We start from the raw sequence: 15,548 nt of genomic DNA, 5'->3' as shown, positions 1-15,548 counted from the left end.
CTGTCAACATAAACTATAGGGTAATTTACATGCGTTGGTCTTCTTTTTTATGTATGCATGATTATTTCAGCAATGTTTTTATTTAAACAGGAATAGACTTATTTTGATTTGAATTTCTTTTTCTAATAAAGTCTTATTTCTGAACTGCTAAGCAGTTTAGATCACACAGCATGGAGGAGCCAAGATTCATATTTGAATCTCCATGACACAGTGTTTCCGATTTCAGGAAACCTGAATTCTAGTAATTCTTCTAAATTTCAAAGTGACCCTCAGGCTTAGTACTCAACATCTCCAAGTTTCATTTCCTTCCTTCCTTAATTCATTTTTTCCTTCCTTCCTTCCTCCCTCCCTGGCACTCTCCCTCCTTCCCTTCTTTCCTTCTTTCCTTCCTTCCTTCCTTTTTTTTTTTTTTCTTTTTTTTTTAAATATCACTAAACATGCTACTTACCTCTTCAGATGTTTGGGGATCAGCTGATTGAGTATCTCCTGCCAGCACATAGCAGCGCAGCCTCCCTGGTAAAGGGAGCCGCTTCACAGGCCAGGCAGGAGAGGGAAGGAAGAGCACAGATGGACTTAGTTCCACTGAAGAAATCCTAGGAAGGAGAGAGGTAATGAAGGTTTGCTTCAAATGAGACAGCAGTGGTGAAGCTCTAGAGAAGGGGTGGCAAGTTGAAGGAAAGAAAGGTCAAGGCAATTGGACCAGCAGGTTTTCTAACTCTTAAATCACCAAAGAAATGGCAATATGGAAAGTAAAGAGTAACCTATAAACTAGGACAAGTAGAAAAAGATAGAAGAGTTGAATCCAGGGGCGCCTGGGTGGCTCAGTCGTTAAGCGTCTGCCTTTGGCTCAGGGCGTGATCCCGGCGTTCTGGGATCGAGTCCCACATCAGCCTCCTCTGCTATGAGCCTGCTTCTTCCTCTCCCACTCCCCCTGCTTGTGTTCCCTCTCTCGCTGGCTGTCTCTCTCTGTCAAATAAATAAATAAAATCTTTAAAAAAAAAAAGAAGAAAAAAAAAAGAAGAAGAAGAAGAAGAAGAGTTGAACCCAGTAAATATATAGTGAGCTTCTATCTAGGGCCAGGCGCTGGGCTGGGCCCTATCTGTGCAATTATGAACAAGACTGACAACTTCCATTTCCTGCTCTCAAAGAAGAATTTAAAGACAATCTTATATGAGTAATTAAATTGACATCCAGGGGCACCTGGATGGCTCAGTCGGTTAAGCGTCCAACTCTTGATTTCAGCTCAGGTCTTGATCTCAGGGTCATGAGATCGAGTCTGCATCAGGCTCTGCATCGAGTGTGGAGCTTGCTTAAGATCCTCTCTCTCCATCTCCCTATCCCTCTGCCTCTTCTGGTCTCCCTCTCAAAAAATAATTAATTAATTAATTAATTTGACCTAAACAAAAACGTAACATATAAAAAGCATAGACTAAAGTCTTAAAAATTGGCTTTACGGACCTGTATTGGTTATCCCTTGCTGCACAATAAATTAGCCTCAAATTCAGTGGCTTCAAATAACAAACATTTACTATCTCACAGTTTCTGTAGGTCGGGATCTGAATGTGACTTAGTTGGTACCTCTGGCTTAAGACCTCTCTTGAGGCTGGCGTCGGGGGTCAGGGGTACAGTTTTGTCTGAAGACTCAACTAGAGGAGGAGCTGTTTCCAGGCTCACTTTGTGGTTGTTAGCAGGATTTATTTTATTATCGCTGTTGGGCTGAAAGCCTAGCACCTTGCTGGCTGTGGTCAGAGGACTCCCTCAGTTCCTCACAGCAAGGACTTCTCCATAGAACAACTTACACGTGGCAGCTGGCTTCCCTCAGAGCAAACAAGTTAGCAAGACTGAGAGTGCAAGAAAGGGTGTCTAAGACAGAAGCCACAGTCTTTAACCTAATCTTGGAAGTGACATCCCAATGCTTCTGCTAAATTCTATTCATTATAAATGAGTCAGTAAGTCCAGCCCACATTCAAAGCAAAGGGATTGCACAAGGGAGTGAATAAGCAAGAGAGCCTGGATAACTGGGGGCCATTCTAGAAGCTGCCAATCTCAGTGCCGCTGGAGGTAACTTTGGCAAGAGAAACTAGATTAAAAGTGAAGAGAGAATTTCTTTTTCAGACAAAAGGAGCTAGATGGGAAGCTCTTCCTGCTCATTAGTTGTAAAAGTAAGCCACTTAGAGATGGAGTTGTTTTTTTTTTTTTTATGCACACTTTTAAAACATACAAGACACTGGTTTGGCACATAAATAATCATTGATCATTACTGGGGAATAGAAAGGGTTCATTCCAAAAGTAAAGTTACCTAAGGATATGCCGGGGGACAGACTTCCTTTAGCTGGGGTGGGAGGAAGGAAGGTAGATTAGATTTTCCATTAAAAGTTAAATAATTACCATTGAACTGTAAGACTAAATAATTAAGGCTGCTTTTCTGGTTAAGCATGCCAAAGTCCAGCATATTCTTATAAAAAGAGGTAATGAGACAATAAAAATGATAGGATTTATGAGCCAGAAAGAATAGAGGTTGTAGCATGTAAAGTGAAAAACACTATTATTTTGATCATACATTCCAGACACTTGAAATTTCTCAGATTCTAGAGAAATAAAGCCACATTTAAGTGAAGAACAAATTCTCATTAGAATAAAGATAAATTAATGGTCTAATAAGGAAGCTAATTAAGGGCAGGAAAGCCCTGTTCTCTTTCAAGGGGTCAGAGAATGGGTGGACTTTGCTTTTAATTGTTTGAAGAATGTTTTCAGGGATAGGAGGAAAGCCAGAGCCTCTAAAGGGCAAATGGGCATTCCTGCATGGAGCAGGGATTATTGGAGAGCGTCTGCAGAGACAATGAGGGTCAAGAAGGTGAAGCAACAAGAGGTGCAGGTGAATAAGAGGAGAAGACAGAACGTAAAACTGTATGGGAAATGTGAATGAGAAAAGAGGGCCCATGAAAATTCTTCATGGGGAGAAGACACACGTAAAAAAAAAATAAAATAAAACATTTTTTAAAGATTTTATTTATTTATTTGACAGAGAGAAAGAGCACAAGCAGGGGGAGCAGCAGTGGCAGTCAGAGGGCGAAGCAGGATCCCAGCTGAGCAAGGAGCCCGATGCGGGATTTGATCCCAGTACCCTGGGATCATGACCTGAGCTGAAGGCAGACACTTAACCAACTGAGCCACCCAGGCGCCCCTGAAATATTTTTTTAAAAGAAGAAAGAAGTCAGAAAAGAAACTTAATATGTTAGAGAACAGAACATCATCATTTAAAACCAGGTTAAAATAGATCACATGCTTCTTGCTGCCAGTTGTCCTTCCTACTAGCTTCATATGAGTCCTGTCAAGACAGTGTGGCCTGGCCCCACTGTCAGGGGTCTTGTTGTAATCCAGAAGAAGAATGTGGTAAATAAAAAAAAAAAAAAAAAAAAAATTCANTGCAACTACCAAAGGAAAACCAGCATGGTATGTTCAATATTTTTGTGTCTTAAGATTATCAATAAGGAAAACAAAGGGACAGAAGTTTTAAATTCTGTCAGTTCCTCTAGCCATCTAATGAAACTCAAAGACATTCAAAGATAAAAAGGAATGCTCTTGCTTAAACGTGGAGAATTGAATGCATATGTCTATCTATGCTTCATCTCAAAAAAGCACTAAAATGACAGTAAGTTAATAAAAAGTGAATACATCCATAAGGAAAAGAGAACAGGAGAGGAGGAGTTGACACCAAATGAAAGAGATGTTGACCAAATTTTGGAAAATAATTCAGAAGTAATTAGTAGACTGTAGGATGTTGAAACCTAATGCCCTTGGGGATTGGGGGAGTGGGGTGGAACCCTAAAAGGAGCAAATCCAATTATGTGGCACAGCGATGAAAAGTCTCAGGAATTGGAGACACGAGATCCTTCTGAAAGAGAGAAGAGTCAATCTGAAAATAGGATTGTTTGAATGATTGTAAAAGGAACATATAGATCCTCAGATGCCCTCTCTAACCCCTAAGCAACCTTCACTCACCACTCTGCCAAGATACCAAAGATTTACATTCTAGAAAAACTGAATGTGAGGGGCTTTGGACCTGAGGATACAGAACAGCAGAACGTAGGAGAAGGCTGGAATGAAAGTATGTATCTTAAAAGAGTGAGACCTCCTGGTCCACTTTACCCACTTACTTCCCAGAACACAGACAACTAGGTTTATATATCAAGAGGTAGGAAATTGGAAGTGCCCTCTCTGGAGAAATGAGGTGGCTCAAAAGAAAAAAAAATAAAAGACCTATGAATCCTGATAATTGAGGTCTCCCAGTGAAATGGCAATAGTCATGTCTTATCTATCCACTAAGAAGTATACCCATCATTAATCCCTCACGTAGGCACACAGAGCTTCCAGTAACATTTTGGAGACTCATTTTTAAGCATGAACAGCCAACAGATCAGCAAACGTTTTAGGAACACCTCTAATATGAGGCAGAGGATCAAACAAATAAAAACAACTCAGAAGAAAAAGATACAAAAGGATGCAGGGAGCAAATGTAACCCTCAAAAAAGAATAATTAATATCCTCAGGGAGGAAAGAAAAGATATTGCATCCATAGAACATGAGCGGGAGGCTATGAATAAAGAATAAGAATAAATATTAAGATATGAGCTGAAGTAAAAAAAAATCAATACTTGTTAGATGATAAAGATGAAAAAATCTCCCAGAAAGTAGAAGAAAAAGACAGAGATAGAGAAAAGAAAAGAAAATTAGAAAAAGAAAATTAGAGATAAGGAAAGAGAGAACAGAAGAAAGCAGCAGAGGAAAATTATCCAGAAACTAATCAAGATCATTTCCACATAATGAAGGATATACGTTTCTCTAACGGATGGTAAAACAACCACACCAAAAGCACTTCATCATGAAATAACAATACCTTAAGGATAAATATAAGTACTTAGTTTCTGAGCTGGGTGGGGAGGGTCACTTAAAAAGGATCAGGAATCGAGAATCAGAATTCTTAACAACAGCAGTAGAAACTAGAAGACAGTGGCTTCCACATTCTGAAGAAAAACTATTTTCAACCTACAATTCTATAGCCTGCCTAATGATCAATCAAGCAAGTGTCAAATAAGGATATTCTTAGATATTAGAGTTCTCAAAAATGATACTTCCCTTTGCAGCCTTTCTTGGGAAGTTATCAGATGATATATGACACTACAATGAGGGAACAAAATAAGAAAGGAGAAGATACAGGAATCAGGAAGTAAGACTTCCAACACAGGAGAGAAGTGGAGAGAATCCCTAGGACTGTGGTAGGGAGAAATCCAAGAATTACAGCAGGGCAACAAATTTAGAGAACAGCCAGTCTGGGTTCGGCAGAAGAATGGAGGGTTTTTAGAAGTATGTTTCCGAGAACAAACAGAAGCTGTTGCATTACACGAGCGTTTGAACATATTGAAAGGATATTTACACTTCTATAAGTGGGTTTGATGGAAAATTAGTAATCAGCACCCAGAACCCTAAGCAGATAAATAGTGGGACAATAATTAACTTTGGAAGGAAGCTATGCAAGAAGGGAAATGTAATCACGGTACACTGCATGGCTCAGGTATACATAATATTTATATACTATAATCATATAAAGTAAAATATAGATTTGACTAAAAATCATGATGGAGATTGGGAAGATTTTCCAATAAAACTGTGATAGAAATTTCTCCCAGGAGTAGAGAAACATCTGCTCTGCAGGGGGGGGCNCATGAGATAACTGCATAATGTTATTATATAGCAAAATGGATATAAATACCACAAGAAACTGCTTAAAAACCTGAAAATGGTTATTCCTGCGACGTAGGACTTGGAAGTGTGAAGGAGTGCTTTTTTCATTATACCATAGTACTATTTTAATTTTTAAATATGTATGAGATATTACTTTAATTTTAAAAAATAATTTAAAACAGTAGAAAGGAGTAGCTTACAAAAAGGACCTAATAGAAAGGGTAGCAGAGCATAGCATAAAAGACAAGATTTTAGAACATGTAAACAGGTTTTTAAAAAATAGATGCTGGGCATCTGGGCTCAGGTGATTAAGCATCTGACTCTTGATCTTGGCTCGGGTCATGATCTCAGGATCATGGGATCGAGCCCTGCTTCTGGCTCCACATTCAGTGCAGAGTCTGAGATTCTTTTCCTTTCTCTATCCTTCCCCCTGTGCCCCTCTCCCAACTAATGTGCATGCCTTCTCTCTCTCTCAGTCTCTAAATAAATAAATAAATAAATAAATCTTTAGAAAATAAAAATAAAAAATATATGCTAAGAAGAAAAATAGAGTTAAGGGATACTTTCTGAAAGAGATGTCCTGTGGGAGATGAGGTGGTCAGAGGACTCTCTGAGGAGGTAATATTCAAGCAGACCTGAAGTGAGGAGATGAACATTCCAGGCAGAGGAAATGTGAAGTGTAAAGGCCCTGCAACAAAGAACATCCTGGGAACCTTGAAGAAACCACAAGGAAGTGAGCAAGCATTGCTGAAGCTTAGTGAGCAAGGAGGACAGTGGTAGAAAGCAAGGTTGGAGGGACCAATTCATATGGAGTCTGTAGTCTTGCAGCAAGGACTTTGGATTGTTTTCTTAGTGTGATGGAAAGCCACCTGGAAATTATGAACAAGGCAGTGACATGATCTGATTTATTGTTAGAGGGTAACTCTGACTGCTGTGTAGAAAATAGATTGAAGGGAGGCAAAAATGAAAGCAGGAGCACCAATTACAAAGCTCTTGAGAAGGTCTAGAAAAGCATGGATGGTCATAGTGCTGAAGAAGGTGAGAAGTGGCCAGATTCAGGGTATATTTTCAAGGTAGAGGCAACAGAAATTGCTAATGGGTGAGACGATGTGAAAGCAGAAGAGGGATCAAGGATAACTCCAAAGTTTGGAATGTCAGCAACCGAGGGAGCTAAAGTGCCATTTACTGTGATGGGAAACACTAGGAAAGGAATACAACTTGGGAGGAATATCAAGAATTTGTTTTGGCACATGTTAATCTTAACGTGTCTATTAGATATCCAAACGGAGGTATTGAATGGGCAGTATGTTTGGGGGAAGGCTGGCTAGAGATTGATTTTGAGACAACCACATGTAGCTGATACTTAAGCCTTGGTACTGAATGAGATCATCCAGGGAATTGAGGTAATAGAGGGCTGAGAACAGGCACTCCCAACTTTTAGAGGCTGGGAGGAGGAGAAACCAGAAATGGTGACAGAGAAGGGATGTGTAATGAGATAGGAGGAAAACTAGAGAATACTAGCAAGGACTCTAAAGAGAAAAAGAATTTAAAGAAGGGAGCACACAACTTCTATGGGGCCACAATCCTTTATACACAATGTTGATTTCAGATAGGTTTTGGAATTCAAATTATTTAATATTTTAAAGTACTTATGCCCCCAGCGATCTAGGGCAGGCCCTCCCATGCAATGACATCAATATTTCTGCAGTGAAGCATAGGAATGGCCCCACTGAGTGAAATAAAGATTATCAATCCTGTCAGATTTTATTACCAAATATTATGAGTTACACAGAGTTTTCTTCTCAGAGCTTTGTGGATGTCAACATTGTGGCTAATGGATTGTAGATGTGTACTCGCTTTCTTGACAACAGCTATTTTTGTTGGTTTTGTTCATTCACCAGACCATCTCTTGGATATGATTTTGTTTAGAAAAACAAAAAAGGAGAGTACATGAGTCGCTCTGTAGGGTTACTGACACAGAGAGGCAATAGGAAAAAGTGAAGGAAGAATTTTCCCCACACTATCTACATTGGTTACTTTTCGTGGGGTAGGGAGATGGCAGGGGTTTCAGTTCTTATACTTTTCAAAAATTGGGGGATCATGGGTGACTTAAAACTTTTTGGTGTTTTTAAAATATTTTTAAAAGATAAAATCTATTAAAAAGGAAAACCCATTTATTTAGGAAAGTTTATTAATAAATCTGGCAACGATGGATTTATGTAAACCCAAAGATTAAATCTGAGGAATTACATGGTGTTTGCAAACACAAATAACTTTTTTTGCAAGAGGGATTTGCTTAGTTTTATGATGTGCATTTTCTATATTTACATATTCAATTGATACAGATAAAATGGCACACATTTCTCTGGTGATTCCATTTATGAGAAAACAAAGTAACAGTATATCAACAAACGAGTAGCTCTCAACTTTGGGACCAAATTAAATTAGATCATCTGAATTTCTTCTCCAACCTCTGGCTCCAAAGGGAGCAGGGGGAGAACTGGGAAAGCTTTTACAGGCCACAGGCTATTCCTAGGGTTGGTTGGCAGGGAGAATGGGTGAACTGACAGCCTGAGAACCTTAATGGTGGGGCATGGGGCAGTCAGGAGTGTGGCGGTCAGACTGAGAGGCTTCAGCAATGGAGAGGGAGGGCTAAACAAGACTGCCTTTTACATGTCGGAGACTGTCCTGATACAAAATATAGATGCCAAAAAATTGACAGAATGAGAAAAAAATACAGAGAAATTGTTTCTGTTGTACTTAATACCAGTTAAATCCTAAGTAGATTATTGACTTAGAAACATGAATCCTGAATTCTGTGCCTTCATGGGCTCTTCCTCCCCATTCTGAAAACCTGCTCTTGAAGCATTTTAGTCTAAGGGATTGTTTCCCTGTTTCCACTCCTGTTTTGATATATCAGCAGTAGCTATTTCACAGTGCCCATTATGTTTGTGAGCATTGGAATATGATTTTAGAACAACCTGCCTAACACTCATCTTACTTCTTTCCTGGAAATATATTCAGATTCTCATTCCTGTCTTACCAACGGGCCATTTCCACTGTTTTTCTGCAGTGTTTTGGGCTGATCAGATTAGTTGACCAGAAGCCTTAAATGGAAGGCTAGCTCTTACTCATCGTTCTGGTTTCCACACCTTTCCCACAGTTTCCCTTTGTTTCAGCTACATCCCATGCCCAGCCCCCAAGTTGTTCAGCCATCCACTCACCCTGGGATATATCTAGCTTGGGTGGATGTAAACTACAATCTGATCATTCCATGACTGGTTCAGACCTCACTGGGTATAAAGCATGAAGAAAGACACCCATCTGTGCCTATTCTTCACAGAGGACTTGCTTTCCTGGCATGTTCCCCCCAATTTCCAAATTCTGGTGATTGCCTTCACAAATGGGACTCTCACCTTCAGAGTGATCAAGTTGGCCAGCAAAGCCTTCTCTTGCTTCTTCTGTTTTTGGAATTGAAAGCAATCCAGCTGTCTCTAAGGATAAAAATGAAAACAAACATAAAAATAAACCACACTTACATTGCAAAGAATGGGGAAAATTGGCCATTTTTTTAGTATTAGAAATTTCAAACAGATGGCGAGCTAATTTATATTTTCATTTTGACATTTACTTACCCAGTGGGAGTGCAATTAAGCCATATTTTAAACCCACTCAAAGGAGCCTTCATCTGAAAATGTCATAGATGTGTCTACAGAATAATGCTCTTCACCATCAACGGAGCTTAAGGACCTGGAAACAGTAGTTGTTCCATGCCCAGAGCACCCTAATCAAGGGACACATGGGACAGGAACCTCCTCTGTGAAAACGCTGGCCTCCTACTATCCTCCCTGCCTCCCATCTTGCCCCACTTAGGGCCATTTTCCCCAGAGCTAGCAATGGGATCTTCCCTTAATGCAGATTTGACCATGCCAGCCCCCTGCTTGAAATGAACCTTTCAATGACTCCATATAGCCCTCAGAATTAAATTCAAACTCTAGTATTATCATGTTACTAAAGTCATCTTCAATCTGACCCTGCTCATTCTTCTCTCCCTCAGTCTTGGTCTCTCCTCCCCTTGTGCACTCTGCACCTGAGTCCTACTAAGCTATGTGTCATCCCAAGATGTGCCTCTCCCTCTCGCAGTGCCAGGCATTGGCATTCACTGCCCACTTTGCCTGGAAAGCCCCGCTGCCTCTTCTTGACCTGCCTCATGCCTCACTTTTCATTTTGACTTACAGTTTAGTTGTGATCCAGTGATACCATTTTATCATGCTGAGATATGGCCAAAGATACTCTTACCTGAAACATTTAGAATGTTATGGCTTCACTGATTATTCTCATGTTTGCCCAGTATTTTCCATCTTATTGCACTTCTATCTTACAAATTTTCCTATGTTGTTCAATGCAAACACACATTAAAATGCTGTAACAATACAACCTTCCAAAAACACAGCCCCAAGAGACATTTTGCCTAAATCACTGAAAGCAATCTAATCACAAGTGAATGATTCTTTTCCACACATGATGGAATTTTCCACTAATGTGTCTTACTGACTCTGGCCACATCCACGTGTGCTCTTGTCATGCCCTGTCACACACAGTCCACCCCTGAAATAGCAATCCTTTCAGCTTGATGTGTTCTATTTCTATTTTGTTACCCCATAGCTGGGTGAATTATAACATCTGAATTGCCAGTTGTACAAAACTGTGTTATAGTCTCAATTTTAAAAGAGGATTGTAGCAGGGGTGCCTGGGTGGCTCTGTCGGTTAAGCGTCTAACTCTTAATTTCAGCTCAGGCCATGATCTCAGTGTTGTGAGATCAAGCCCTGCTTCGCACTCTGCACTGGGCATGGAGCCTGCTTCAGATTTCCACCTCTCTCTCTCTGCACTCCCTTAAAAAAAAAAAAAAATGTGGTAGCAGAGGATATGCAGATATTGTGAGAATCACCTGAGATTTCACAGCATTTGTGACAAAGACAAAAATAGAAGTTCTAACTCTGTAGCCTGTTTTCAGTTCAGAGGTCCTCCCAGTTTGGAAATAATAGAAGGAGAAATAGTCCTTTGTACTGGAAGCTAATAGCCTTGAAGAAGGATGAGTTCCAGAGCAGTGGGCCCCAGACCAAGATGGTCAGCAGTCCTTCCAAAGTTCAATCTGGAGTTGGCGGGCACTTTGCTCCCATTATACTTGCTATGGGGACATCTTTGGGTTCACTCCACCTTTTCATTCCCTCCTTCAGTGGAGTGTCATTTGCCTTAGTGACTTGCTTTATGGATGTTTTCCATAGAACACTGCTCCTTTCCTTTCAGACTTGAATTTAATTTTAGTAAATGGGTTGAATTTTATTTTTCTTTTAATGAGAGCCCTTGTCATCACATCACCCATCACGTTATCCTTCCATATTGGTGGACCTATTATTCATGTCACCAATTTATTGACCTCATTAGTTAACTGCTATTCATTCTTTTCTTTTATATATTCAAATAAACTTAAGTCTTTCTTATAGCTTTCTTAAGGGAATTTTTTATACTAAGTTATTGAAAGCCCCTGAAATCTAATCACTTTAACACATTTTGCCAGCTAACTCACTAGTAGAGAGGAAATAATGCATTGATGGTTGTGCCTTTTAAAGTTGATTATGTTTAGAAAACTTGAGCAAAACCAAATGAAGTGTCTTACTTTTTTTTTTTTATTCCTTCCATGTCCTAGAACAAAATGGCCCCTGCCTGCTTGATATAATTAATTAGACAATTCATTTAGTCATGGGCCGCTTAGAGCAGGGTTCTGGAAGCAGGCGGGACCCTGCCTACTTCAGAGCTGGGTTACTCTCAGCAAGTTACATAAGCAGTGGGCCTTCGGTGTCTTTCTTTGTCAAATATATTTGTTGAGAGCAGGAAATGAGATGACACTTAACATAGCAACTGATTAATCTTCTCTAGCCCACCCTCCCTTACCTTTTCAACAAGTATTTTGGGTAGAGTTAATGAAAACCAGATGAGAAAGCCACAAACACCACCCTTGGTCTCCAATTCCTCAAAAAAAAAAAAAAAAAACCCAAACAACAACAACAAAACACAAACAAAACAACAACACCACCAAAAAAAAAAACCAACCTAACTGGAATCAAATACTTAACCCTCATGATTTTAAAAAAATATATGATTATATGAACACACATGTATGTTAATAACATACGTAAATGATGAGGCTTTGTTTGATCCAGACATGCTGCTGATTTTATAGAAAATTATGGAGCAACTGTTAATCTGGAATTGTGCCATATTCTTCAATTCTGATTACCAAATTTGGAATCGAATAGAGTTCTGATCATAATCACAAAAAACTCAAATACCGGAAGATGCTGCTTTCTCGGATGCTTTGTTATTTAGTTCCACTGACAGCAGATTAGTCAGTAAAGCCTTAGGTAGTAAGTAAACACTTCCCACTGAGAGTCAGATTTGGAAATGCCTTGGATAGTTTTACAAACAAACTAATCTGATAGAAATTCATTTTTAGTTGAAGAATCCTATGGCACAACCATTTTAATTGTGTACTACCTTAAATTGTTTACTTTTCAACCTCTTTTTACGCATTCTACAGACATGAATGTCTGGAGGTTAGAAAGATCCAAGACCTAATTCTTACCATGGGCTTTGAAGTAATTTGTATGAATTCCATAGATGAAAGATGGATAACTCTTCAACCTAAACTGTAGAGTCTCAGAATTTGAGGGGGCCTTGGTGATCTCTAGTCTAGGCACACAGTAGAAGCTTAAATTTGCTCCAGTATATCCCAGTCAAGTGAGACTCAACCCTTCAAAGTATCCTCCGGACAGCTCTGGCTATCAAAAAGTTCTTCCTTATCTTCAGCCCCATAGCTTCTGCCCTTGGCTCCAAATTCTGTTAGAGACATAAAAAAATGGCTCTGCTCAGACTCATGAGGCTGCAAACTTCTTGAGGGCAGGTATCGTATCCACTATTGTATCTACAGCTTCTAGTGACTTGATAAATGATTGTTGAATAGCATTAAAAGCAAAAGATGTTCTTCTTTATTTTGGTATATATCTCACAAATAGCAAATGATCAGTATATTTAAGTTCTATTGAGAAAGCATCAAATAAAGTAACTGATTTTGTTGTTTAAATGTCATAGCTGATATGTTTAATGCTTTCAGTCTTATAATTCAAGCAATTTTATCTGTCTTATGTATTGCAGTTTACCTTCATTATAAAATAACATACTTGCCCCTACAAATATTAACTATTAGACATCACATGTGCCAACAAGCTGAAACTCCACTAAAGTAGGCTTTAGAAGTTCTGGGTTCCAGCCCCAGCCCCCCACTACCCATCTGAGTGATCCTGGCTCTTGTTTCCTATTCTGCAAACTGCAAGGGTTGAACCAGATGTCCTCTTAAAGTTCTTTCCAGCTTCACAAATCATTTGCGTTTTCGACTTGTCTGTCCCATGTGGTAAGAGTATCCACAAAGACAGTCAAAGACAAGACTTTTGATTTCTGGTTCAATTCTCCACTTGTATTACCAACAATTTTCCATATGTACAGTTTAAAGCTAGGGATGCTTTCCCCTGTCTTTTCTCATTTCAGAACACTTTTCTTCAGGAAACAGTGCGCAGGGAGTGTGAAGAACGCTTTGAACTGACAGAGGCTTTGAGTCAAGCCAGAGAACAGCTTCTGGAGCTCAGGAAGCTCAGTGGAAGTTCACCTTTGTCACGGTGTTCCCTTCACCAGGGCAGCCTCACCTCGTCCGCTGCCGTGGTCAGTCACCAGGGAGAGAGAATCCTTCCGAGCCCGAACTCTGGAAAAGGAATCAAAATCCCCAGCCTGCATGGAGTGTCAAAACCCACCGCTTCCCCAACCTTGGCTCAGTCCAAAAGGGTCAGCAGCTCAGGTTTGCCCACTGTCCCCCAGCCCCATCCTCCCAGGGGTGGAGCATCTTCGGTAAATGAGACCAGACGGAGACTGGCTGTCATTCTGCGGAGGAGACTGAGTCAGCAGTGACTGATCCAGTCGAGAGCAGTTCCAGGCAGCACGCCTGGTCTTCCCCAGCCCGCCAGAGATGCGCTGTGAGTGAGGATGACAAAGGTCAAATTATTATCACAGATCAAGAATGCATGTTTATAGATATCTTTAATAGGGTAATAGGAGAAACTAGGATTTGTGAAGCCACATTTTCTAAGAGACCTTTGAAATTGCCACAGATAATGAAGTTGTTGATATTCCAGAGGGCCAATTTCTCTATTTCTATATTGCATGTTTAGATATGTTCTATGACTATGCCCTTTTAGAGATCATAGGTAAAAATTTTCACTCATAGCATCTTTGCTATTTTTTTTTGCACCATTACAAGCAGATATATTTCCACAAAAAACAGATTGTCTTGGTTCTGTTGGTGTTTGTTCCTTTGTTTGTTGAGCTGAATGGGTTAAATAGATGTAATTCATATACCAAATAGAAAATGGAAGTACTTTCATCCTAAATTTGATAATTTCCAAAATGTTTAGTTCAAGTATTCACAGAATTCATCATCATCATAGAAACCTTCTCTTTTTCATCTCACAGTCTAATTGGTTGATCTAATTTCCTTTTAGGCCAGAAGTAATGATAGGTACCCTTCAAGAAGGCAGTCTTCCCTGTGAACCGGGGACCTTCTAGAAAAAGGGACAGCAACTCCAGTTCAAGGAAAAGGTGGTTTACTTTTCAAACTATAGAGATTATTTTTTTAAAAAAACAAAGAGCCTGACTGACCATAAAAATATTTCTTGGTAGAGATTTTCTACATTGAATGCTTTTTGGTAATCACAGTCAGATTTTTATTTGAACTTGTATCCTTCAACCATTGGGACAAGAACTAGTTCAAGACTGTTCTTTGGAGGCACATAGTGCTAATTTGGAGTTCCCATTTTATTACTCCTCAAGATGGGCAACTGGTTAACATATTTTCTATTTTCAGAGTGAAAAATTAAAACCAGCAACCAAACCAGGTATTTTAAGTTGTAAAGCTTTAGGCCCCTCCTATTTCTTAAAACATAACTCTTTACCTTAAGCTAGTGTTTGCCTATCTTTTTCCCCTTCAAAATGAAATGTATTTTTCTTTCAAGACTGACTTTACTTAAATCCTTCATTTGACTGTATCAGGGACATCCAGGCTTCTTACTCCCATATGAGGATATAGTAACACATGTGAAATATGGCACGTAAAACTCTCCTCTGTTTGGCTCTCAGATTCATTAGAGAATCCAAAGGTACTTCCCATCGGAAAAAAAAAAAAAAAGTAAAGCTACTAAGTAAATTCAGGTTTATGTCTAATCTTTCAAAAGATTAGTGTAATCTACCAGTAGAGTATTTTAACCTCAAAAAGAAAAGGAAATTTTCACATTAGGTCTGCTGATTTCCCTGACTAGTGTAAGTAAGTACATCTTGTGTTAAGGCTTAGGATGCTGAGTTTCGCTTTATAGAGATCAGTATTCCCTATAATGGCATTTGACAAGAGAACAAAACATCATAGAATGCTCACCCCCAACCGTCTCTTTCCAAATAAGGAATAGATGCCCAAAGAGGTCTGACTTGGCTAAAACATCACAGCTAATTAGTGACAGAGCTAAAACCAGACCACTGTTAACTTTCCACCTCACTTTTCCATTCATCAGATTTCCCCAGCCTCCATCATGACAGAAGCCCTACATAGTATTTACCTAATATTTTCTTTAAATGCATTCACTTTTTAAACTTAAAGTTATGTGAAAAGAAAACTTGACCCAAGAAAGAATAATTGTAGAGTAATGAGTTT

At 39.4% G+C, this 15,548-nt stretch overlaps 1 protein-coding gene across 1 annotated transcript in view; it reads left to right on the top strand.

The window, feature by feature from the left end:
• LEKR1 (leucine, glutamate and lysine rich 1) overlaps positions 1-14,194 on the top strand; it is a 174,328-nt gene extending 160,134 nt beyond the window's left edge. Inside the window, exon 15 of the mRNA XM_034663981.1 lies at positions 13,346-14,194. Coding sequence (XP_034519872.1) covers positions 13,346-13,759 — 414 coding nt within the window. The 3' untranslated portion in view covers positions 13,760-14,194. The remainder of the gene's footprint in view (positions 1-13,345) is intronic.
• The last annotated feature ends 1,354 nt before the right edge of the window (positions 14,195-15,548 follow it).

The sequence above is a fragment of the Ailuropoda melanoleuca genome, chromosome 1 (assembly GCF_002007445.2).
Source record: "Ailuropoda melanoleuca isolate Jingjing chromosome 1, ASM200744v2, whole genome shotgun sequence".
Lineage (NCBI taxonomy): Eukaryota > Metazoa > Chordata > Mammalia > Carnivora > Ursidae > Ailuropoda > Ailuropoda melanoleuca.
Note: the sequence above shows the minus strand (reverse complement) of the source record. Positions and strands in the feature narration are given on the sequence as shown.